Here is a 23,499-nt window from a genome sequence, read left to right as displayed (position 1 = left end):
TTGTCTGAACTACTAGAGCATTCTCTTCCCCTATCCTAGAACCCCAACCCATTTATACACAATTACCAATATATTGCTCCTACAGCAACTTCTATAAAATTATTCTTTTGATCAAAGTACTGTTCATGGCTTTCCAGTACCTATGAAAAAAATCAGAATTTCTCAGATTTATATTGTTGCTCTTTTTTTAAAGATTTTTAAACTTATTCATGAGAGACACAGAGAGAGAGAGAGGGGGGGGGGGCAGAGAGAGAAGCAGGTTCCATGCAGGTAGCCCAATGTAGGACTTGATCCCGGGCCCTCCGGATCACGCCCTGAGCCAAAGGCAGATGCTCAAACGCTGAGCCACCTAGGTGTCCCAGTATATTGTTGCTTCTTATTGAATCTTTCTGTTTTTTTTTTTTTATTTCCTACTGTTATTATTCCATGCTGTAGTCTGTATGTTCAGTTCTACAAACATGCTCTGCTATTTCCTTCCAGTCATTGTTCATATTATTCTCTTTATTTGAAATGACCTCTTTTACCATTTTTCCTATTGAACCTTTATCTTTCTAGAGGCCTAATTAAGATGCAAAATAGTTTCTATGGTCACCTCCCTTTGAACTCCCCTAGCACAGCCCTTATCACTTAATAGTTGTATCAAAATTATTATCTGATGTGCCTCAATTTGTTTAGTGGATTATAATCTACCTCAAGGCTTACTTTTTGCGCTATATACCCAAGGGATATATAAATCAGTGCTTGCTCCATAATGTCACACTAAACATTTATTTAATAATGAGTAGTCTTCTTCTTTCTCAAGTTATATCATTCCATCATTGGAATGAAGGCTTTAGTTTTTAATTAAAATTTTTTGTTTTATACAGATTAAGCATAATTTGTAGTTTTTCTGATATTTCCATTGGCTATCTCTGGTTGTATATTCTCTGAGGGAAATTAGAAATTTATTAATAACAGGAATTTGGTAATGTTCTACTATGGGCTCATTGTGGTCCACATTGTTTTCTGAGAGTAAGTTTCAGCTCTCCAATTCTCTCCAACTTTTGATAAGAAAACCTGACTGGTATGTTTCCGTTTCCAAAGATTTTTACATGTTTGTAAGAGTAGTTTACACATTACCTGTAGGTAATATTTACTAATGTTCTTGTTAATGTGGATTATTGACATTGTGATAATTAAAATTGGCATTGTTTCTTATAATTGAAATGGTAATTACATAAAAATAATAATAATATTCTTCCTTAAAATATTTTTATTTGATTACAATGACTGAGAGATATTGTTGAGTTAGAGATACTATGAGATAATTTACCTCAAATAGTACTGAGGTAAATTGAATTCATAGTAAAAAAAAATGTAATTGGATTTTGGTATAAGAATGGTAAAAATGTTGATGACCTTTTGTTGCACAACGAACATTATTTTTTAATTAAAGAGTGAAAAGATTACTACATAGAAACTCAATGTATTTAATCAGAGGAGTTTTAATTCAAAAGTAAGAAATTAGCATAAGTTTATGATTGAGTGTCTAAATAGTAACTATAACTGTTAAACTAACCGAAGTGATATTCTACTCTGAAACTCTAGTGACAGATTAGTAAACCAGTATCTGTCAATATAGGCAGAGCTCAGAACTCAGTGAAATTTCAGGCCTCCGGGAAGTTTTAGTAGTCAATGTGGTAATAGTAGAGGTACTTAGTATTTCTAAAACTTTTACTGTATGCCTAACATTGGGCTAAGAGCTTTATGTACATGAAATAACTCAATCCTCATAGCAAATCTATAAAGTTTTTGTTACTTCTGTTTTACACATGAGGAGCCAAAGGCATTTGGTTAAAGGTCATGCAGATAATAAACCATGCAGGGTTAAATGATCTCTAAAGTCTGTGTTCTTAAACACCATGCTGTAAAGGGGCAAAGAAGGGGCAATAATCTAAGAGAGAGTTTAAATGAAGAATCCAAAAATCCAAAAAACAAAATCCATATATCCATTTCATATGGACAAGAAGATGCTAGAATATTTTGATTTTCTGCTTCAAGTTAGTCTGGAGAATCTGATTATGTTTAATCCAACCATTTATAAAACCTTAAGAGCTGTTGAAATATTATTGATCCAAGGATGATTGTGTTGAAATGTTTGAATGCATGACAGTATAGCAGCTAATATAGCACTTATGCACAATGTGTCCATGAATGTTAAAAAAGTAGCATTTCCAAATATTTTTTCGATGATAATCTATTCATATAACTAAAAAATAAAAATTTATTTTAAAAATATACAGTAATGCCTATTCATTCCTAATACCTATCCATTCCTAATAACATGCACCCAGTTCCTCCACCATTTATCCCTCCAGAGGAACACATCCTTCCATAGTTTCTCCATATAAGCAAATATGAATAAGTACTTTTATTTCCCCCTCCCACTATTCCACAATATTTACTATTCTGCACAAAGATCTTGGAGAAATTTCTATAATATACAAAGTTTCTTTATTTTTTAAAAAATACACTTGTATATTATTCCATTATGTGAAATGCCATAATTTATTTAACCACTTCTCCACTGATGGGTATATGGGTTGTTTCTAATATTTTTCAGCTGTTACAAATCATGCTGTAATAAACAGTTTTGTATGCATATCATTTTTGAACCTGTGCACAAATATTATAGGATAAATTTCCAGCAGCAGAATTGCTGGTGGAAGGGTATTAGCATCTGTAATTTTGATTATTGTTGCCAAACCACCTTTCATGGAGGTTGTACCAATTTGCATTACCATCATCAGTGTAGAGTGCTGGCTGATTTGTAACCAAGCTTATTAATTAAATTTTGGAATTTTTGCCAATCTGATGAGTTAAAAATGGTATCAGTATGATTTAATTTGCATTTTTATTATGAGTGAGTTTGCGGATCCTTTTTTCTGCTGAAGAGCCTTTGTATTTTTGTGTGCATATCATCTTTTAAATTCTTTGCACAATATTCTATTTGGTTGTTGGTCTTTTTCTTATCAATCTCTAGGAGTTGGTTACATATTTGATGACCACTGTTTGTGATAAATTGCAAATATCTCACCCATTTTGTAATTTATCTTTGAATTTTTTAAAACTCTGTTATAGTTTTTTTATATACAGCAAAATTATTATGGCTTCTGGATTTTTAGTCATAACTATACTAGCTCATCCTCAGACTATAAAGGATTTTTTTTCTGTTTTCTTTGTCAAATATATGACTTTATTATTTACATTTAAAGTCTTTCGTCCATTTGGTATTACACTGGCACATGGTGTGAAATATGCTCTCTCAGCACTATTGACTGAATTTTTCCTTAGTGGTCTGGCCACATATTAAATCTCTGACTATATTTCACTCTATTTATTGACATTCTATTATGTTCTATTTATTCATTTTTTTGGGCCAATGACACAGTATTTCAATTATTTGGGGCTTTGTAATATGTTTTATATATATGGTAGGGCTAATCTTACTTCATGCTTTTGTCAAAGTTTCCTGGCCTTTGTCTATTTTTGTTTATGAACTGTAGAATTAACTTATCTATTTAAAAATAAATCCATTAATATTTTTAAAAACTATATTCAAAGTTAAATCAGAAATATCTGACATTTTTATGATGTAGAATCTTCCTTTATGAGAGCATACTATGTCTTTCCATTTGTTCAAGGCATTTTTGAAATTCCTCAATAATGTTTTGAAGTTTTCTTCATTTGATCTTGCACACTTCTGTTAAATTTATTCCTAGGTGTTTTTTTCCCTGCTATTCCAAATAGGATCTTTCTTCTATCTTTCTTTTACTTTTATTCTTCTATCTACATTCTATTGCATATATTTATATGCAATAGATAGCTTTATATCAATTTGGTACCTTCTACCTTTATTAGATCTTCATAATTTGTGATAGATTCTTAATTGATTCTTATTTCTCCAGGTAATGGTAATGGTATTACCATTGGTAATACCAGTAATGGTATTACTGGTAGACATTGTTCATCTTGTCTTCTAAAGTTTGTTTCTAATTTTTTTAAAGTTTCATACAGTCATTTCATAAATATTTATTGACCTTTTATGGACAAGGCACTGCTCTAAGCCCTTAGAACAGATTAGACAAAATTCCTTTCTTGGCATTTCTATAGTTTTGGGGGAGATACAAAAGAGCAAAACACATAATAAATATGTAAAATTTATGATAACTGAATATGATACATGATCAGAATAAAAACCCAGAACATGACAAGACACTGGAAACTAGCAGAATAAGGGTCAGTTTGCAATTTTAGATGCGACCATCAGGGGATTTCACATGGAGAAGGTAAATTCTGAGCGAAGACCTGAAGGAGGTTAAAAGAGTGAGTCATCTGTTGGTAATTGTGATGATCATGGGCATAGTGTCTTATTTTATACTTCAGTGGAAATGTTTTTCCACTGTTATCCTGTCATACCTGATGTGGGCTTTGGATAGCCAAGACAGATACATTTTCTCATGTTGAAGCACTTATTTTTATTTCAGTGCTTTGTCAAGAAAGTTTACTGAAATTTATCAAGTGTCTTTTCAGGGTCTGCAGAGACAACCATATCATTTAAAGATGATAACATGTATATTGTATATTACCAATATTGAATCATTTTGCATTTCTGGTCCCGGTGAATTACATATCTGTAGTGTGCTCATGGATTGTTTTGGCAAATATTTTATTTATAATTTTCCATTGATACTCAGAAGTGAGATTAGGTTGCGATTCCTTTTTTGCTATTCTTGTAATCCTTACAGCTACTGGCATAAATACTTATTTGGTTCATAAAAATAATATAGAAAAATTTCCTTACTTTGCTCTGGAATTGTTTAAATAACAGTGGAATTATCTACTTTTTAAGAGTTTTGTAGAATCCCTCTGGAAATCATATGAACTTTGTGTTGTTCTGAACGTTGCTTTGGAAGCTTTTTCTTTTCCATCAAACTTAATCTTTTCTAGGGTAAGTAAATTGGGTTTTCCTAGAACACTATTTCAGACAGATTTACAAATTTAGTTTTGTAGACTTAAAGTAGTCTCTACTATTTTCAGTTTCATCTTTTTCTATGGTTACTTCTTGATTCTCTTTTTGTATTTATTTCATTCATATGTATATACTATAAATACTATATATTTCTTGTATTTGCATCTCCCCTTATTCTTTTGATTAGTTTAACTACTGCATTCTTTGTTGTTTACTTTTAGCTTCCAGATTTATTTATTCTATTTTCTGTGTTCTAAGTCATTAATCTCTCCTCGAATCTTCTTTCTTTCTTCCTTTCTTTCTTCTTTCTTTCTTTCTCCTTTTCTTTCTTTCTTTTTCTTTCTTTTCTTTCTTTCCTTCTTTCTTCTTTCTTTCTATTTTTGTATGCCTTTGGTTTGTTTTATGGTCTTATTCCAATTATTCCAATTTTTGAGAATTGCTTTATCTTCTCTGATGGTATAGCTATTCTTTTTTTTTTTTTTTTTTTGGTATAGCTATTCTTTAGAAATTTTGCAGTTTTGTTTTTTAAGTCCTTTTGGCCCAAGGGTTGTTCAAGAGAGCTGCCATTTTTAAATTAAATCTCTAAATAAGAATCTTTCAGTAAAATTAATTTTTCACTTTATTTTCTCATGATTAGAAAATGTGTCTGTACTATTTCTACTTTTTAGGATTAATTGAAATTATCTTTGTGACCTAATATATAACCCAATTTCATGATAAAGAGTTTGATATATCAAATTAATAAATTTTGTCTTATTAATTTTACTATTTAGTTTTCTATGTATCTACTTAATTTTTTCACTGTCTTTCATAAATCAAAAGAATTAGAATATCCTATTACCAGTCTGTTGTGTATTTTTCCTTAAATGTTCCATAATTTCTGCTTTATATATGTTGCTGTCATATAATTGAGATATATATACAACCTATATATATACAACCTATATATATACAACCTATATATATATATATATATATATATAAGCACACACACATATATATATGCTTATATCTTTATTGAGAATTGTACTTATTATAAAGTTGCATTCTTTTTTAATTCAATGTTTCTTGGCCTAAATGCCACCTTTTCTTTATTAAGACTGTGACTTCTGGTTTCCATGTCTTTGCATTTGCCTAATATACCTGTGCTTGGAGCTTAATTTTCAATTCCTTTTTTAAAAGATTTTATTTATTTGAGAGTGAGAGAGAGAGAGAAAAAAAAAAAAACAATCAGGGGAAGAGCAGAGGGAGAGGGAGAAGCAGACTGAGCAGGGAGCCTTATGTGGGGCTTGATCCTAGGACCCCTGGAATCATGAGTTAAGCAGAAGGCAGATGCTTTAACAAATTGAGCCACTCAGGCGCCCCTAATTTTCAATTTTTAAAAATCATTTTGTCTTAGGTGTGTTTTTACATAAAGCATAGAGTTATGATTTTTACTTTTCTCCAATCAGAACTTTTTTCTTTATGTATGAGTTAAGTCCAGTTATACTTATCAATACAATAGATTCATTTCTCTTTGTTCTTATTGTTTTATGTTATTAAAGAAACACAACAGTTTTGTTTTTATGATTTTTAAAGAAAGTCTTTTGCTAAGGAATTTGTTTTTATTTTTATGTACTTGTGATACTTAGAAAAAGCTTTTACTTTTGTTCTAGTGGTTACTTTTATTTAATATTCTTAGACTTTTATTTTTTTGACAATATTTGTTTCCTGATAGAAACAGAGATAAAATTAATAAATGCATAATCTTTTGCACTCTGCTTTCATCTACCATTCAATTATATTCAATGTTGTGATCTTAGTGTTTCTCTAACACTAATATTACATGTTAACTTTTTTATAGCCTGACTTGTTAGATTTTAGCAATATCCTTTGACACCCAGCTATTAGAAATGAAGTCATTAGAGAAAGTCTTCTAACTCTCATCTTCTTTTCATCTTTTTTTGCCCACATCAGCCACAAGTAAAAGCTTAAAATAATTTCTAATTGCAAACATGATATTATATGATACAACACAGTAAAATGCACAATATTTTAAAGCTTTCAATTTTCAGAAACAACTCAATGTAAGTATTTATTTCTAAGTATTTACTTCCCTTTCTGTCCTTCCATATAATTACAATTTACATTGAAAACCTGGGTAACATACTTCAACCAACCTATAGATAATTAATCTGGGCTCTGCTAGAGCAAGTAGTATAACATTAACTAGAGAGACTCTGCCTTGGAGACTCTGGCTTCAAGTTCCCTTTTAAATTAGCATCTCCAACTAGAAATAGTGATGTGAGGTAATGATTGAAAGCTCTGGTTTGTAACCATTTGTAATTATCGATGGCATCTAAATGCTTGTTGATTCATCCTCTTAACCCTGACAACTGTTATCTTTGATCACTCCATTACCTATGTTATTGTCTCTATACTTTGACAAAAATCTATCTTACATGTCAGTGTTGTGTACAGGTTGAGGATGGATAATTTTATATTTTTGTGGGGGTACTATTTGGCTTGGGACCTATATTAATTTGAAGGGACTAGAGAGGATCATGTTAGCAGAGAGTTAAAGAATATACAAGATAAAATCCAGCAACTTTCTGGGTAGAGCTTTGGTTGAATGTGGTTGAGTCTATAATCTTAAATGTGATAATGCGTAGATTTTTTTTCTAGGTGATACTTCAAGAGAATTGTAGTGATGGGGAGGCAGTGAATTCCTTGTGTCAGGGCACTGCCATAGGAAGTAATCAGTGTGGGGGGAGTAGCATGGTTAGGGATTTTAGTTTCTTCTCTTTTGTCCTTTTCATGAACAAAGCTACCATGACAAGCTACCATGGTAGAGAATATAAATGTGTCTTCCATTGTTTTTTCTATTATCAATCATTTGTTCAGTAATTATTTATAGAGAATCTAGAGTAGGCTAGACACTGTGCTAAGCCCTGGGGATACAATGGTGAACAATATAGACATGGATTATGTCTTCACAGATTTCTAGCCTACAAAGAAACACACAAGCCATAAATAACATCACTGCAATAATATTGAAGAAAAAACATTTTAGGAGTATATAGCAAAGACAAATAAGATGAGAGCTGAAGGATCAAAAAAAAAAAAAAAACAAAAAAAACCAAAACATGATGAAGAAGGTAGAATAGGAGTCAAGTGGTCCAGGCAGAGAAGGTGCATCTGTTAAGTGCTGAGGTGTTTGTCTTAGTTGAGGAACTGGAAAAAACACAAGAATCAAGATAAAGAAGGGCCTGATATTAAGGCTGGAAAGGGAAATTGGGGGATGCCAGATTCTGCTGGGATACCATCATGAGGAATTTGGTCTTTATCCCATGGGTAGGGGTAGCTATATGATTTCTGAGGCTCAGTGATATGAAAATGCAAAATGAAAATGCAGGGTTCCTTTTACAAAAATTACTAAGAATTTCAAGATAGTGACAGCTGAATATTAATCCAAGGGCAGGACCTTTCTAAGCACAGTGCCTAGTGTGACTGCACAGGTTACAAGCCCATTACATTGGCCCTAATTAACGGTAATGAGAAGCCAAGGAAAAAGTGTGAATTAGAGAAGAGTGATGATTGGACTGGCACTTTAAAAAGATAAATTTTTTTTAAATTTTTATTTATTTATGATAGTCACAGAGAGAGAGAGAGAGGCAGAGACACAGGCAGAGGGAGAAGCAGGCTCCATGCAGGGAGCCTGACGTGGGATTCGATCCCGGGTCTCCAGGATCACGCCCTGGGTCAAAGGCAGGCACCAAACCGCTGCGCCACCCAGGGATCCCTTTAAAAAGATAAATTTTTATATTGTTCTACCAAGGCATGGTTAGTTGGTGAGTAAAGGCAAAGGAATATTATTATTTCCCAGAGCCAAGATTACAAAATATTACCAATATGATTTTTACAAGTATGTGTCTAGATACAGTTATCTAGAATACCCTCAATTTGTTACTAGAAGTAGTAAATATGGTAAATTCTGAGATTTTTGCTTAAGGTCATCCTATGTCAACCAATATTTTAATACACTTAAATTATTTTGTCCTCTAATCATTTAATAACATAAGCAGAAAGTTTCACCTGACAAGAATAGTGCTTAAAATACAATTTTTTTCCTGTTATGAACATGACAAAAAGTATGAAGAATTTGGAATTACGGAACAGAAAATAATTTAAAGAATACAAGAAGGACCAACTTTCTGCTAATCCTTGTTTGTTGTAATGATTTGCATATTCTGCTTAGGTGTGTTCTGTTTTATTTACTTATTTATTTATTTTGAAAGATCTTATTTATTTATTCATGAGAGACACAGAGACACACACACACACACACACACACACACACACACAGAGAGAGGCACAGACACAGGCAGAGGGAGAAGCAGGGAGTCTGATGTGGGACTCGATCCCGGGGCCTCCAGGATCACACCCTGGGCTGAAGGCCTGCTAAACTGCTGAGCCCCTCCAAAAAATAAATAAATAAATAAATAAATAAATAAATAAATAAATAAACTGCTGAGCCACCCGGGCTGCCCTGTTCTGTTGTTTTAAAACAATGCCGCCAAATATTGAGACTCAAATCTTGTGTCCATCATTCTACCAAAATGTCTTGCATATTGTATGATGTAGTAAGAAATAAGTGAATGAGAAAAAATTCAGATAACTATTTTATTTTTTACAATAATAATCCTAATTTGGCAATGAAAATTTATTACAAATGCTTAAAATGGATGGGATTCAAAGAGAGTCCCTGCCAGTCTAGGAGAGATGTTAGAAAAGTTAATAATTAACACACATCTGGCAGAGAATAGGGTGGATAATTGTTCTGGGCTAGTTTGGGATCCAGGTAATAAAAAGAAGACTTCATGAGGAAGGTAGAGTAATTACTGAGCTTTAAAAGATAAGAGTGAAACTGCTAGATAATTCATAATCACTTCTATTGCCTAATATTTATTTTTGCTGCTTCCTAAGATGTTGAGTAAACTGGAAGACTTACCTGCAAGGGAAAACAGGAACTCTGTCTCTGACATGCAATTCCACCTCAATGCACAATTAATTAAAATGAGTTAATAGTGCGACATCATGTAGTTATTATAATTAGACAAATATATGCCAGTTTAATTTAATTTGAATATATTCTAAGGGGTTAAAAAGCTTTGAAAATAGAAAAAGATCCTTTAAAAAAAGAAAAAGAAAAGACCCTTAAAGCTTACTCTTTAAAAGGATTTTAATTTGAAAGTTGAAAAAAAATATAGTTGTGATATTTTTTGCACGATTATATTGAAACTCAAAAATTGTACATAATAATACTGATAAAATTACTTGCCTAGGTCCAGAAGGGATGATTCTTCAATTGTTTGTTGCACAGGCTCAGAGAGGAAAAAACTAAGCACACAATCACTCTGAAAAATAGACAAAGGATAATATTTCTTCATGTCTTAGATTTATTTATTGCTCCTATTCACTGGTGGGTGATGTACTCCTAATTAATACGACTGGTGTCCTTATAAAAAGGGGAAATTTAGACACAGATATTCATGTAGGAAAGACAATGTGAAGAGACACAGGCAGAAGATGATCTTTTATAAGTCAGGGAGAGAGGCCTGGAATAAATTCCTGCATCACAGCCATCGTAAGGAACCAACCTTTTCCACACCTTGATTTCAGATTCCAAAAATGTGAGACAATGTATTTCTGTTGTTTAAATCACCCAGTGTGGTACTTGGTTATGGTAACCCAACCTAACTAAGATAGCACCCAGTGGTGATCCCTTCATCTATGCCCTAAACTCTATTCCTTCCTCCTCAAGAACCTTGTGGAATATCTCAATCTATACTTTAGTACCATCATCTTCTTCCTTTCTTCCTCATCAGCATAAAGTAGTCTCTCCATTTTAATAATTAGCAAACAGAAGAGACAACCCACATAAGGTATACTCACACATAAATAATACCCTGTCACTAAGGCCCCTTTCAAATCCTGTGTTATTCTCCCCCATGTCGACAAAACTTATGAGAAGAGTTGCCAACATTCATGCTGGTTCCACTTCTTTAATTTCTACTGATTTTATGATGTACAACACACAGGTTTTTGCCACTGATTGGCCTCCAAAAATGTTCTTACCATTATTTTAAACAACTTTTTCTGTTTGAATGTCTTTTTTTCCAAATCTATTGGGGATTTTCTTGGCCTTTATATAGCTATTCCGTTTTTAGTGAAAAACTCTCTTTCATTTGCTTTTATGATACTAAGTTCTCCCAGTTTTGCTTCCATTTGTTCACCTCTTCTCTTTGAACTTGTTTCAGGCTTCTTCTTTTTTTTTTTTTTTTTTTGGCTTATAATTTAAGTTCTACTATTCCTCACTTTTAGGCTATCTCTCTCATTACTGACCCATTCTTTCTGGGTGATGTTATCCCTTTTGGTGGCTCTTATAATGATGCACAAATCTGAACCTTTATCACAGATCTATCTCCTGAGCCTCACCCCTCTATACCTAAATACCTATTTGTTGGCTTCCTTGACTGTTTAAAAGACAATTAAAACCAAAAGTGCACCAATAAATGGATTTTCTTTGCCCTCAAATTGCTACTTCTCCCTATGTACAGGCTCAAAAAAGGTGTATCTTTTTAGCCTGTCTGTTCTCCGTTATCCCACACATAATATTTATTGCTAAGTCCTATTGATTTTAATTCCTAAATACCTCAAGTATTCATTTCTTCTTTCCAGGTATGCTTCTGACTTCTAGCGTCACTACTTCTCACCTAAATTACATCAGGGTTCCCAATCCTTATCGTGTTACCCTTTAATCCAATCTATTCTCCGCTTAATTGTCTAACTGATCTTTCAAAATAAAAATCTAACACTTAACTGCTTAAAACATGTCAGCGGCTCCCCACTGCTCTTAAGAAATAGTTCAACTGCTTCACAAGGCTTGGACAACCTTTCTTGACTGGGATCTTGTTCATTTCCCCTCTTCATCTCTCACTATTTCTCTTTCAGTGCTTTATACTTAACTACGTTGAATTATATTTATTTCCTCAAGTGTGTTATGCTCTCTCACTAACTTGTCTTCCTACACATTCCGTTATCTATTTTTTCTACTCCTATCCACCCATTGCCCACGGCTTATCACGTGCTTTCTTTTCTACTCTTTTAGCCTAGACAGTAAGATAATAAGAGTAGGTATTGCCATTTACTCACTCATATGTAATACAGTATTTTTGTTCAACAGATATTTCTTAACTGAGATCTGTCTTTAGATATAGAATACACTGCAAATATTCTTATCTTTGTAGCAGTTTCATGCATCATAGTAAATTAATTACCAATTTTGATCTCTATGTATTGATCTCTTGTGAACTTGCTTAATAAGGATCTATCCTCAAGAAATGTATCCATATTCAGGATGCTGACCAAACCAAGTTTTTTTTTTTCTTTGAAAGCTTGAAGTCAAACTTCAGACTGTGTAGAATTTGTTGAGGAAAATTTGACCTTCTTTTGGCCTTTTGACAACTAGTCAATTATTCTTCTCTGGTGACATTTTGGCCTCACCACCCAATGGCTATTAAACTTCAATAGTAGGCAGAATATCTTCCCAATTACTGTCTGAAATGTCACCAATAGCTAATTATTCCCTTGTGTTTACACTGTCATATCCTTGAAATCCTCATTTGTAATTCTGGTGTGGGTGACATACTAAATACTGATTCCTTATTGTAATAAGATTGTTTTCATCCTTGAGAAGAAACATGACTCAGTGTCAATGCAGGCAGAAATCAATAAAAGAGATAAAGAAGGTAAGAAAAGTAACATTGCTGGATCTCAAAATAATTGATTTTAAAATTTTCTCAGACTTGACTTTACTCATATGCATGCCTCCCACTGCTTTTTCACACAACACCACTGAGTAGTTTTAGTTACAGAAATTTCAGCAACTACAACTGTTCTTACTGATAACATAAATCAATGTTCTCAGTTGGGTTTGTATCGACTCCCAAGCAATGTGGCTACATTTAGCTGTATAAGTTGTACACTGAACAACTCTATGGGTGCCATTTTTACATGGACTACAAGTATAATCCTACTTAGCAGTGTTGCCCATCGGTAAGGCTGGCAGATATAGGAAATAAAAACAGGATATCCATGCAATATTTGCAATGTACTTATTCTAAAAAATATGTATTTGTTTGTCTCAAACTCAAATTTAACCAGGCGGCCTACATTTTATCTCACTACTCTACAATATGAAATGTCTAGAAAATGTGTGAGCACACTTTTGGTTGCCTCAGAGGATACAATTGGCAGTTAATGGGCAAGGCCATTTGTCCTAAATGTCCTGCAATACACCTGGGATATTCTCACATTATGAGGACTGTTGCTTTTCTGCTTAATTCTTCAACAGGTAATAGTTTCCCAGGTTAAAAAAAAAAAAAAAAAAAAAGCACAAACCTCTGATTTTGATTACTTTATTCCATAAGTGAGAAAACTGAATACTATATAGTATAAGTGATTCACTGATTGAAATTAGTACCAAAAGAAAAAAAAGGCCCCCAAAACAAAGACTGGTAGAGTGTAGTCAATAAGCCCAGGCCCACCTGTATTACCACTGCTAAAGGCCTATAGATGTGAAGAATGCATGTGGGGGACAGATAGGAAATATGGCCAGAGAGAGCTTTGTAGGAGTCCTAGAGCATGCTAGCTCTACACAAGCTTGAAACTACCGCAGCCTGTTGATGAATTTTAAGCAGACAAGCAGATATTTTTTAGAAAGAGGACTGGGCAGCATTGTGGAAGAAAGAAAAAACAGTGGCCAGTTTTGGAGAATATTACAGCAAAACTGCTCAATATATTGTATTTTCTGAGCATTCCATTCTGCTTTCCTACCAAATCTCTAAAATTGCATTTGTGTTCTTTCTCATTCCCTTTATAACCCTGGTCCTGGTTGTGAGGTAGCTATCCTCCTTGCATCTCCTTGGTCTTCTTACTTCCATTCATTCTTATTTTCTAAAAATACACTGCCTTGAAGATCATATCTGCTGACTGTACTGCCATCCCAGCTTTCTGTTGCACTTATCTACTGATCTCTTGGTCCTTCACCTTCCTCTGTTGAACATTTTCCACCCTGGAATATTGTCATTGTTTTCAATAGTACTTGTCATAATTCATGCTTATTATAATATTCACAGAAATTATTCTTCCCTGTTGTACATTCTTTGTTTTTGAACTCTTTTCATCCATTGATTCATTCTGCATCCCATCAGCCACTCCTGTTCCCTTAATCTTGTCTTGGTCAGTGAAGAAACCTCTTCCATTATCTTGATTTTTAGCTGCCTAGTCTACCATCACCATCTTCTTCCTTTCCAGCTCATTCCCTTCTAGTTATACAACTCAAACAATCTGTTGACTCTAAGACCTTTTTATTGGCCTTAACTCCTTTCATATTCTTCTGTCCTTTTTTGGCCAATTTGGATCCCATGGTTGATACTAATAACTGTTGCATATTTCTTTCAACTGTTTTGGACCTTTCTCCTTTTATTATACTATATACTTGTCAAAAAACAAAACAACAAAAAAAAACCCAACTTGGGTTATTCTCTGCCAACTCTGCAACTGTAGCAGGCCTGCTAAATGTTCCTGGAGAAAAGCGCTAAACCACATTTACTGGTCTTACTATCACCTCATGCCCAGTACCCTCAAGTTGGTGTTTAAGATTTTCTGGCGAGTCTGTAAATGTCACGAGTCCATTTATCCTTCTACTAATCTATAGGTTTATTTAATACCTTATCCTTACTCCTCAACATGCCAACACACTTTAAACACACTTTCCTCCTCTTTTAATCTTCTCAAGGCTGTCTTCTTGTTGACAGAAAAAATAGAAACAGCAAAGAATTTCTGCGAGCTCCCACCAACACATCTATCGTCTTACCTTACTTCTGCCCTTTCTTCTATTACATGGGAGGACTGTCTGTGCTTTAATGAAGACTGATTTGGGCACTAGATCCCATGCCCTGTTTTCTACTCAAGGTCAACATTTTGGTCTCTGGCTAAGTTCTCATTTCTCTCATCATCAATTTTTGCTTCTTTAATTGATCTTCCTAGCAGCATACATATATGCTGTAACTTATTTCAATAAACAAAATTCCTGACCTACATTTCCCTGCACACTGTCTTATTTCTGTTCATCCTTAGAGAAAAGCACCTTCAACAATATTTTACTTTCTATCCCAAATTCCTTCATATTCTCTTTTGAACCTATCCTAATCAGGGTTTTGTTCCTAACACTCCCATCAAACTGCTCTTGCTAGGTTCACAAATGACACCCATTTTGCCAAATCCAGTGGCCAACTGACAAATTTTGACCTATCAGTAGGACTTGAAACGGCTATTTTTTTTCCTTCCTTGAAATAGATTTTTCTCTTGGGTTCCGGGCATAAAATCCTTCTGGTCTCCAACAGGTTGCTTTTTCTCAGCCTCTCTTGATGGTTCTCTCATCTTCTCAAATTTTAAAATTGGTGTGTTGCATAGTCTAGTCTTCTTCAGATTTCTTCTCATATATATATATATTTCACTCTAATTTCGTCCAATCTCATGGCTTTAAAAACCAATTACTTGCTGACAACCCCAATATTTCTATTTCCAGCCTCTCTTTTTCCCTCAACTCAAGACATCCAATTTACCATTTGACATCTCTGATTAGAAATTTCATGTGGAGGGGTGCTTGGGTGGCTGGCAGTTAAGTATCTTCTTTTGGCTCAGGTAATGATCCCAGAGCCCTGGGATCAAGTCCCGCATCAGGCTCCCTGCTCAGTGGGGAGACTACTTCTCCTTCTCCCTTTGTCCCTCCCCCTGTTCATGTTTGCTCTCACTATCACTCTCTCTCTCAAATAAATAAAATCTTTTAACAAAAAGAAATCTCCTATGGAACTCAAACTTAGTGTGTTTTGATTTAAACTCCTGTTTGCCCCCACTCTCCACTGCTCCTAGTTTTCTTCATCACAGCAAATATTCAATCAATACAAGCTTGTATGGCCATAACGGTGGGTTTAATGTCACTTATCCTGACTGGTTAGTGCCCTAACACTTGTTAAATATTTGGAACATCCTTCCTATGTGGAATGATATATACTTGGTGAATAAATTATTAAAAGGTTGGTATTTGTTCAGGGACTCTAAAGTTACTGGTTTTTGATATATCAATGGTTCAGGTAAATGCATTAGGCTATATTAAATGCTTTATGGGGTTATATATATATATATGTATATATATGATGTTCATCTAATAAGGGGTTTTAAAAGTCTAATAATGTACTTTAAAGTTAGAAATGCAGTCAATAAAGAACAAATTTGAAAGCCAATTGAACAATTTTAAAATTAAAATCTGTATCAGCTTATGTTTTTGTTAAGTTCAGAGCTCTTATTAATATATTGTTTACCAATTATATTATTAAGCCATTTGCAATTTAAAATGATTGATTTTTGAGAAGGTCGATCAATTCAAAGTTGCTCAAAACTTTAGTGTTTTTCTTATATCATATGAACATATTCTTGCTCTCAAAGACTACAGAGACAAAGTATTTGCAAGCATCAGAAGTAATTTAATATAACGCTGAGAACAATTTTTCTTTCTTTAAAATAACACATTAAGAATTCCCATTTATTAACTGGCCAGCCAACATCTAAAATTGGCCGCAAGATTTAGTTTCAGTGAGTTAAAACAATAAGCTAAATCTATCTCTCTCTCAAACACTGAAAGTAAAAATGTGAATTTAAAAATGAATTCCCATAAGAGTTTTAAATCAAAGTTGAACAGTAATTGTATTTTATTGCCTTTTTCATAAAGCAGCTTGTCAGAATGTCCAGTCTTTAATGTAGTTCAACCCACTATATTTGTATTAGAGCTACATAGAATGATACTATGAAGAACGGTGAACTTCTAAAGAATCTTTCATAATTCTGATTCTAAAATGTCATCAGTATTTCACTAGACTCTGAAAAATAATCTTGGTTTTACTGATGGTACACATATGACATTTATCCTGCCTGCAGTGTTATCTCAGCCAGCTCTAAATAGGAAAAGAGCAATGTAGTGACAAATGTAGCAATTAACATCTGGGTTTAGCAAGGAGGGAACAAGAAACATATGTTCATTATTAAGCTAGGATTTACCCATTTGGATTTATTTTGACATTTGATTTCTGCTTAAAAAAAATAACATTGCTTAAACCATAAGTGATATTATTTCTTATTTTAAGAGGCTTTTAGAAATTAACAGCAACATTGCAAAGAGCTAGACATGACAATTAATATGGCTTTAAAATTTTAAAAAACAACAGCTGTTTATATATCTCAGCTGAATCAAATGTGGGTACATGTGTGTTTAGGTACTGTAATCATTTGCTATAACTTTTATTTTATGTTTATATTGTTTTTTATAAAGATTTTATTTTAATTCCACCAAATTAATTAATTCCACCAAATTAATTCCACCAAATTAATTCCACCAAATTAATTCCACCAAAACAGAGCAAAATTTAAGGCAAGAAATTCCTGTTACCACAACTATTGTTTGCTTGTGGAATGAAATTACATTGAAAGAAAAGAAGTTTCTATTAGCTTGAGAGAAGAAAATAAAGCTAAACAAACAAAAGCCAGATAGATATAGGACTAGGATGTCTAAACTGATGCTTCCAACTTCATTAGAAGAGATAATGGGGTACTATGTAATTATAGTTTTCATTTATGTCTATTTTCTTTTATCAACAGATTACATGTATGTGTGAGAGAGAAAGAGGCAGACAGATAGGTAGACAGACATGGTCTCAGAGATTTACAGGAATCCCTCTATCTGGGTTGCTCTTGTGTCTTTAGACTAAAGCCCCAGAGATGTCTTTCCCATCTAAATTTAGATACCTGATACTGGACTTTTTATCTCATTTCCTTGACAAAAAGCAAGACTGCTTAGAATCGCAAATGACCCTAGAAGGGAATGTAACAGTTGATTTTATCAAGATAAAGTTGTCCCGTTTTATATTCCAGCTGCATCTTCTACTTCCTTTCTCCCCTTTTTCCATTTACTATCATATATTTCCTAATGCTCATGTCTGTATTTATCACCATATTATAAACTCATTGAGAATAAAGTTTATATGGCATTAGTCGAATCTCTCCAATTTGTTCTCTACAACCAATTTAAGCTCTTAATCTAGAGTGTTAATACATAGTAATGTTATAGTTTTCATGCCCAATAAAAATTTAAAAATCTTTACTAAGTTATATATGTGATATAAAATATTTTAAATAGTTGTAAATAAATGTACTAAATGTACTTTAATAATAAATATACTAATGTAACTAAAAAAGTAGGAGTTTTAGTGTATAAGCTAGTAGGATTATTTGCCTTTCCTACACTGCCACATGACAAGCATCTATGAAGGAATAAAACTGTTTTTTGTGGGTTTTTTAGATTTATTTATTTATTTGAGAGAGAATGATATATATCTATATATCTATATATGATCTCTCATTTATCCTGCCTGCAGTGTTATCAGTGTTTTATATATATATATAGAGAGAGAGAGAGAGAGAGAGAACAAGTGGTGGGGAGGGGTAGAGGGAGAGAGAGTCTTAAGCAGACTCCGCACTGAGAGAGGAGCCTCATGCGGGGTTCAATCTCACACAGATGAAATAGAATTCCTTATTTTATTAGAAAAGGAAAGGAAACTTGTGTGTGCATAAAAATTTCCTCTAAGTCATTCACATCATTAAAATAATTAAAATATTCAAGTTTCATTTTTGACTTTATAGATTTTGATGTCTGTGTGGATAACTTTGTTGTTATGTAGATAACTTACACAGATAACTTTTGGTGTTTATGTAGATAACTATGTTTACAGAGAAAAACTGTATCAATAATACAAAATTAAAAAAAAATCTCAACATGACTTACTTTGAAATGATTTATGTGATTTCTAGGCCAAAAATGTTTTATTTAGTTGATCTTAAAAATAAATTTTCATTTCCAGAACATAAAAAAATAACTGAATCAGAGAAGTGTCCACCAACATATGGAGACCCATAAAGCTTTCACCGTGATGAATCCATTTGAAGATAATTGAAAACTGACCACATTATGCATTATGCACAAAGAACCTGAATGATTAGGCAGGTCACACTGCTTATTAATGCTAATCAGCATCTGATGATAGCCCTGTCAAATTATTATTGTTCTATTACCATGTAATCCACATAATGAGTATTATATCAAGACCCATAAAGTTCCTTAGGAATAAGGGGGAAAAACCCAATGAAAAAGTTATGAAAGTCTTTATGTGGCCACTGGCACTTATCACCATAGACAACTGACAAAGACTATAAGCTCCTTAGAGTACTAATTTAGCTTTCGACATTCTAGGATAGAATTTCTTAAATCTGCCTGAGCATCTAAATCACTTGTGTTCTTAAAAAAACAATACAGATACCTAGATATACAGTAGTGTTTCAAAGTGGCTAGTGTCCACATGTAATTTTTGTTGATTTGATTTTTATTAATATAGCATAACCTTACTTATTTTGTAGTCCAGACATGACAACTAATAAATAGATATAGGATTTACATCTCAGGAAGGTATTTTAATGTACTCAGTGTACAAAATTCATTAAATTATTAGGGGAGGTGTTACTTTGGGAGAAGGCACACCTGTAATATTGGCTTCCTTTTGTATGAGATAAATCGGATTCTCCTTTTTGGAAGTCCAGTGTTAGAAGATGGCTGACTTATTCTCACTTGGAGCATTTCCAGGATCTGTGATTTTACAATAGTCTCTAATGTTTGATGATATAAATACCTTCTTTTCTTTTTCTTCCTTTTATTTTTCTCATTCAACTCTCAGACCTTAATTCCACCAAGAAAAAAAAGTATGGTGCCTGAAATTTGCTTAGCCTTCCTTTTCCTAAATACTGACCAACAGAAATTAAAAACAACACAAAACAAAATAGAAACATCTCTTCCTGGGGGTATCTATAGGCAGCCTCCAGCTGTCATACAAAGATGACAATCCCATCCACTATCCCCTCAGCATTTTCCCTTATAGACAGCTGCCATATCCATGAGGTCCTTTGACTATAGTGTAAGTTAATGGACTTGGCCTTCAGAGAATGTCAGAGTAAGGAAAGGACATTAAGATGTCAACATTCTAAAAGGAAGCACCTGGCTAGCTCAATTGGTAGACCATGTGACCCTTGAGTTCAAGTCCCATGTTAGGCATAAAGTTTATTTAAAAAGATGTCAACATTCTATATTCTTAAATATACAAAAAGCACTTGAAATCCAATGAAAGAAATTAAGTTGCTTTGATCCTATAGGGCAGAAGCCTCTGCTATACCTTATTTCCCACTACTTACTGATTTAAGACATAAAACCAAATATATTCAAAAGATTGGATACAATTTATATTGAGTATGCAAGGACAATAGTCTAAATTCATGCATATGTAATATATCTACACTTAACCATTTATTATAGTATAGCCTTACTATCATCTAATACTGTTTTCAATAATTATTTTACATCTTTGTTTTTAGTTTCCTTATCATATAGTTCTATTTCCATGCTGAACACACACTGTTTACTTCTTTCTCTTTGATCATAACAGACATATTAAAAATGTGCTTTGAGCAGTCTTTCTGAAAGGTACAATCATGACTCAGTGCACTCTTAATGCTCATTCTTTATAAGCATGACCAGGTAGTATTCCAGGGCTCGGTACTAGGTAACCAGTGGAATCTGTCTCTAAGTTAGCAGCTAGTAGGACTCCCAACATTATTCTCTAGCAAACCAGAAGTCTCTATCATGTGGTTCATGTGGGATTATATGCTGGGGTGAGGAAAAATATCAAAATTACATTAATTTTTATTTTGTAACATCATCCAAATTTTCAATTTTTCTACAAGTGTTATTTATTTATTATTTTTATTTTTTCAGATTCCAAACATTCTCTGTGTTTGATCCAGAGGAGAAACTAAGTGTGAGTGGGGGAGGGGAGGGAAGGGACCACTTTGCCTGGAAGTCCCATCTTTTTTTTTTTTTTTACAAATTTTAAAACATTTATTACTTATTAGGTAGTATTTTCTGTGTAAAACATAAATGAATAACATATTCTGGAACCATGAGCTAATTTCTTAAAAAATCTGAAATTTGTAGGATAGAAGAACAAAATAAGAGACCACTGCTAGGTACTTTTCAGATGCAAATTTCCAATCTTTTAGGTTTTGAAAAGCAATATAAACCCTATGGTTAGTATATGCTAATGATTCTGTTATTCATTTAAAATATCTATTAAATATTGATAAGTTTGTAATTGTGCTATATAAATGGGTAAAAATTGAATGAATATAGTCATTGAGTTCTTTAAGCCTCAAAACAAGAGAAAAGCATATAACTATAGTTGATGCTGTGCCTTTAGAGTTCCCTTTATCTGGCACAACTTTCTCCCAATTTCTATTTACTAACTCCTATTTGCCCTTTAAAAATAACTTGAATGTCCTACTCTCTGAGATGTCTTCTCTAACTCACTTGGAATTGAGTTAAATATACCTATATAAGTGCTCAGCCACTTGTCCTTTGATACCAAACAGCATCTCCAGCTGAGAGTCTACCAGCCTGGAAATAATAGTGTAGCAGAACCTCCTTGAGTCTACATTTACTGAAAGTCAATAATACAGTAAGATACATGAGTATCTACTCTATTGAAGGCCGAATGTCTGACCATCTCCAAACTGAAATAAAAGGGAAAGAGGTAAAAAAAAAAAAGTGTGAAGTAATTTTTCTTAAACAATAGTGTGCATTGGAATGTCTTGCAAAGCTTGTTAAAATACAGACTGCTGGGCCTCATCTCCAAAATTTCTGATATTGGGTCCCTGGCTGGCTTAGTCAATAGAGCATGAGACTCTTGATCCCGGGGTCATGAATCTGAGCTCCATTCTGGGTAGAGAGATTCCTAAAAATAAAAAATAAACTTAAAAAAATAATCAATGACCAAAATTTCTGATTTAGTCTGTCTAGGAAGCGGTCAAAAATTTTTGTTCCTCTAAATTTGCAAGTGAGATTCCTAGCACAGTCCAGAAACTGTGTTTGAGAACAACTGAACAACTAGTCTTAGAAAATAGGAATTCAAAAGTTTTACCTCTTGCTACTGACTATATGGAATCTAATGTAGTCATTATTGACAATTTTGTTTTTGTTTTTTTTCCCTAATAGCCATAAGACCCTTATTGCTGAATTGTGGGATTTTCTTCTGTTAAGTGAGTCTATTAATCATCAAACCACAATATTACTCAATTGGGAAGTATAGCAGTAAGCTAATATCCTAAATCACTGAGCCTACAGTTGAGACAGAATTTTTAATACATTCATTAATCCACTGTATTTTCCAATTCCAGTAAGGTTTTCTTAATATACACTGATTTACTCTATGACACAGCATGTTATTTTAAAAAATTCAAACCATGGCTGTACAAGTAGTCTCACCTAATGTCTTTCCCAAGCTCCAAGTGGAGAAGAAAGATTGTTGAAGTAACAGCTGAGAAAAACTGGATTCTTTGACCCTTTATTGAGTCCCAGTTGTGGGATCTAGTGCAGTTCTCCTATTATAATGCCTGTGACTTACTGAAGTTTATATCTGCATATACAGCATGATATTATGTATTGTATACATAGTATAACCCACATGCTTCTGGCATTTAATTAAGACTGCAGAAGGGTCTGTTAATGTCCGAACCAAGGCTGTGCTAAGAGAGACACCTGGATGGGGGAGGAGAGCCGTATGCATACTAGGGGCTATTATTATAAGTGCTTCTGTCAATCATTTACAGCTCCATAAACAATGGGCATTTTATTAATTAGCATCTCAAATGTCAGAGATAGATTTTTAAAATAAAAATGGTAGCTTGTTGGCCAGCATAATAAATATTAAAAATGGGCTCCCATTGGTGACATTAAAGTTATTCCAGATATGTGGATTACTTAAAAATATTCCATAAATGGTTTCTATTTTTTAAAAGGCAAAAAACCCTTAGAGGCTTGCCCTCTATACCCTTAGTGATAGTGTTCTAGATAAATCCCTAAAGGGTCTTATGTCTCTCCTAGAACTCTGGAGGATTCTATTAGTTTGGTACTTGCCTCTGAAACCTTTTGTACAAATGGTGATACGAACACCTAATAGTAAAGAGAGCTAGTGCTCCCTTGAACATTCAAGATGAGTTGTAACATCTGTATGCACGTATAGCTTATATACATAGATGTGGGTGTATGGGGCGGGGGGATCTAAGAAAGCTTTTTTTTACTCGTATGAGAGAGAGGAGCAGAATTGGGGTTTGTTATTTCTCTTCAATTTTCTACGCTATTTTCATAATCACTGGTGAATACTAAATACTTCACCAAGAAATTCTTAAATATTTTTTTCAGATGGGAAGTGTCAATAGACCTAGGCCCTCCAAAA

At 33.4% G+C, this 23,499-nt stretch overlaps 1 protein-coding gene across 2 annotated transcripts in view; it reads right to left on the bottom strand.

Moving 5' to 3' along the window:
* Positions 1–23,499, bottom strand: part of PIK3C2G (phosphatidylinositol-4-phosphate 3-kinase catalytic subunit type 2 gamma) — a 373,997-nt gene that overhangs the window by 30,476 nt on the left and 320,022 nt on the right. For both annotated transcript variants that reach the window (XM_041735425.1, XM_041735426.1), the window contains one exon: positions 10,332–10,407. In XM_041735425.1, the coding sequence (XP_041591359.1) occupies positions 10,332–10,407 (76 nt within the window). The remainder of the gene's footprint in view (positions 1–10,331; positions 10,408–23,499) is intronic.

The sequence above is a fragment of the Vulpes lagopus genome, chromosome 21, assembly GCF_018345385.1.
Source record: "Vulpes lagopus strain Blue_001 chromosome 21, ASM1834538v1, whole genome shotgun sequence".
In the NCBI taxonomy this organism is placed as follows: domain Eukaryota; kingdom Metazoa; phylum Chordata; class Mammalia; order Carnivora; family Canidae; genus Vulpes; species Vulpes lagopus.
The sequence above is the reverse complement of the archived record's forward strand: the minus strand, read 5'-3'. Positions and strand labels throughout refer to the sequence as shown.